Raw genomic sequence first — 3,407 nt, 5'->3', positions numbered from 1 at the left:
AGCGCGGAGCTGCTCCGCGCCTTCCTGCGCCGCGGGCACCGCCGCGTCGACACCGCGCACATGTACGCGGGGGGAGAGTCCGAACGCATCTTGGGCGCGCTGCTGGATGGCGGCACCGAGCCCGGTACGGCTGAGGGGGGAGGGCGGGCTCAGGGGTGTCCCCTGGCGGGAGAAGGGGCTTCCTCGGGGCGAGTTCTCGGAGGGGAGGGGCCTCCCCTGCCCGGCTGACGGTGCCCCTGAAGAGACTTTGGCCAGGCCCAGTCCCTGAGGAGAAAGGTCTCTGCTAGGCCGACGCCCTCCCTGAGGAGGAGGGATGTTCTGGGCCCGTTCCCTGGGGAGAAGGGTCTCCTCTGCCAGGCTTGACACCCTCCTTGAGGAGAAGGGACTTCTCCCAAGCCGGTTCCCTGAGAATGTGGGGCTTTCCCTGCCAGGCTGATGCTGTCCCTGAGACGAAGGGACTCCCCTGCTAGTGCTGACCCTTGGGTCTGGAGGAGAAGCGTCCCCCTCTCCAGGGCAGACCTGCAGTCCCTAAGGAGAAGGGGTTCTACCCTGCCAGGCTGACATGGTTTCCAGGGAAAGGGGCCTTCCCTGAGATACCCCTTACCTCCATTCCCTTCCTGGAGGTGGAAACATCCCTGCTCATTCTTTCTTTTGCTCTGCCAGTGGAAATTGCCACCAAGGCCAACCCATGGGATGGGAAGACACTGAAGCCTGAGAGTGTGAGGTCACAGCTGGACACATCCCTGGAGAGGCTGAAGAGGACAAGCGTGGAGCTGTTCTACCTCCATGCTCCTGACCATGGGACCCCAGTGGAGGAGACTCTGCGTGCCTGCAATGAGCTGCACAAAGAAGTAAAGTGGGAAAGGCCAGGCCTGGACTATCTTGTGATTCCCACTCATCACTCTTTTTAAACCAGGGCAGCTTGTTGTGTCTGTCTGCAGCTCTCTGGGCTTGCACAACACCAGGAAGAGGGGACACTGGGTGATGAGGGCAAAGCCAAACAGTTGATGCTTCATTGCATATTCTTGTGCTGCACTTTGTTCTCAGAAACATTAGAACACCTGAACTTTGATTTAATTTGTTGTCAACTGACTAGGCTGAAATTTGTACTGGCAGTGGGTGAAGAATTCCTGAATTGTATTAATCTAATAGTGCCATTTAAGTGGGAATTCAAAATTAACAGAATGTGAGAAATATTTTTGTCAGGTGTTACGATTCATAGTCCTGTAGTAGAGATGAACAGGGATGAGGAAAGAATTCTGGGGTAAAATTCCTTTATTCTGTTTGTCCTTTCCCCTGTGTACATCTCGAACTGTCTAGGTACAAATGCAGTTTAAAAACCTGGAACTGAATATAATTTTATTCCTCTGCAGGGAAAGTTTAAAGAATTTGGTCTCTCAAACTATGCATCATGGGAGGTTGCTGAAATCTGCACCATCTGCAAATACAACAACTGGGTGATGCCAACTGTGTACCAGGTGAGGGAGGGGGGCCCAGCAGATCTTACCTGGAGGCTGCAGGGAATCAAGCCAAAAGGCCTCAGGTCAGAGCAGCACAGGGAGGGTTCTCTGTGCCTTTGTCAGTCACTGTGGGGAAAGGTCTGGGAGCCCCAGATCTTGGTTCAGCCCCAGATGTAAAGACAGACGAGGAAGCTGATGGACTTGACAGAATTGTCAGGGTTGGAAGGAGCCTCTAGAGATCATCTAGTCCAATTTCCCCACTAAAGCAAGATCACGCAGAGCACAGGGGGGATTTGAATGTCTCCAGAGAAGGGGACTTCCCAACCACCCTGGGCAGCCTGTCTCAGGGCTCTGTCGCCCCTCACAGTAAAGGAGTTTCCTCCTATTTCAATGGAACTTCCATTGTTCCATCTCATGCCTGTTGCCCCTTGTCTTGTCGCTGGGAACTACTGAACAGTGGCTCCATCCTCCTTGCACCAACCTTAGATACTCACAGGCATTAATAAGGTCTCCCCTCAGGCTTCTCCTCTCCAGGCTGAACAGTCCCAGCTCTCTCAGCCTTTCCTCATAAGGGAGATGCCCCAATCCCTAGTCATCTTTGTTGCCTCAGCTGGACTCACTCTAGTAGTTCCCTCTCTCTCTTGAACTGGGGAGCTCAGAACTAGTTGTCTGGGAAGTCTTCTCAAGGCACACGTGCTGAGGAAGCTGAGATCACTTCTTGGAATCAGCTGAGTTGTTTGTTGCTTGAGCCAGTGACTCCCTGATGCGGAACTGAACGGTTTTTGCATCGCTTGCAATCCTTTCAAACAGACCCTAAGCCAGCAGTGACCTTGTGTGACCTGCAGCTGCTCTTCTGGATGAGAGTATTGACAGGGAAGGGTGGGGAAAAAGCAATTCCAGGTGGAACATTCTGGCTTTTGAAGTTGTCTCCCTTGGTTTTGTGCAGGGAATGTACAACGCCACCACCCGGCAGGTGGAGGCTGAGCTGTTCCCCTGCCTGAGGTACTACGGGCTGCGCTTCTACGCCTACAACCCTCTGGCAGGTACAGGCAGGGATGGGGAGAGACTTTGAGACAAAAGCAGGTGAGAGGGGGGCTGTAAAAGAGCCAGCCCAGCCCTAAAGGTGCTGCTGACCCTTTGCAGGAGGGCTGCTGACTGGCAAGTACAAGTATGAGGACAAAGACACACGTCAGCCAACTGGAAGGTTCTTTGGGAATGACTGGGCACAAGCCTACAGGGACAGGTAGGTTTTGAGCTGAGGGATGAGCCTGAACATGCAGCAGGAGTGGCTAGATAAAACAAACCACATTAATAATCAGCTGAGAGGAAGCAGAATTGACCAGAGCTTGCACAGTGATTGTGTTGGCACATGTGGTTATGCTGCAGCTCCTGACTGAGCTTTGCAGGGTGAGTCTGAGGCTCAGCTTCCCCAGGGGTGTTGCACAAGTCCTCAGAGGCTACAGAACTTGTAAGAGGCTTCCTGAAAGCCTCTTATACTTAATTGGAATGTAGCCATACAGTTCCCTAAGGGTCCCCAGGGCAATAAGAGTGATTTCTTGACTTGCAGGTACTGGAAGAAGCACAATTTTGAAGGAATTGCCCTCGTAGAAAGAGCTCTGAAGGAGGCGTACGGCTCCAACGTGCCCAGCCTGGCCTGCGCGGCGCTGCGCTGGTTGTACAACCACTCCAAGCTGCAGGTGAGGGCTTGGCCTGGGCAGCACCAGCTCCAGGCAGCTGTTGCAGCGCAGGAACAGGAAAATGTCTGCATCCAGACAGCTTTTAACCTCTTAATATTCCCTGGGCTTGTGGGATTCCAAAGTGAATATTCCTGTACAGCCTCCGCCTGCCGGGCGGTGGGAGTGAGCTCTGTGTTTCCCCACCATATCCTGCATTCCTAGAGTTGTCATGGTTGGAAGGGATCTCCAACCCCCATGCTAGAGCAGGAAT

General features: G+C 53.4%; 1 protein-coding gene across 1 annotated transcript in view; it reads left to right on the top strand.

Moving 5' to 3' along the window:
* The first annotated feature begins 8 nt into the window (after window positions 1-8).
* Window positions 9-3,407, top strand: part of AKR7A2 (aldo-keto reductase family 7, member A2 (aflatoxin aldehyde reductase)) — a 3,942-nt gene continuing 543 nt past the window's right edge. Inside the window, exons 1-6 of the mRNA XM_009995755.1 lie at window positions 9-124; window positions 664-851; window positions 1,374-1,478; window positions 2,407-2,503; window positions 2,604-2,703; window positions 3,028-3,157. Coding sequence (XP_009994057.1) covers window positions 61-124; window positions 664-851; window positions 1,374-1,478; window positions 2,407-2,503; window positions 2,604-2,703; window positions 3,028-3,157 — 684 coding nt within the window. The 5' untranslated portion in view covers window positions 9-60. The remainder of the gene's footprint in view (window positions 125-663; window positions 852-1,373; window positions 1,479-2,406; window positions 2,504-2,603; window positions 2,704-3,027; window positions 3,158-3,407) is intronic.

Source organism: Chaetura pelagica, unplaced genomic scaffold (genome assembly GCF_000747805.2).
Source record: "Chaetura pelagica isolate M959 unplaced genomic scaffold, ChaPel_1.0 scaffold234, whole genome shotgun sequence".
Classification (NCBI taxonomy): Eukaryota; Metazoa; Chordata; class Aves; order Apodiformes; family Apodidae; genus Chaetura; species Chaetura pelagica.
Note: the sequence above shows the minus strand (reverse complement) of the source record. Positions and strands in the feature narration are given on the sequence as shown.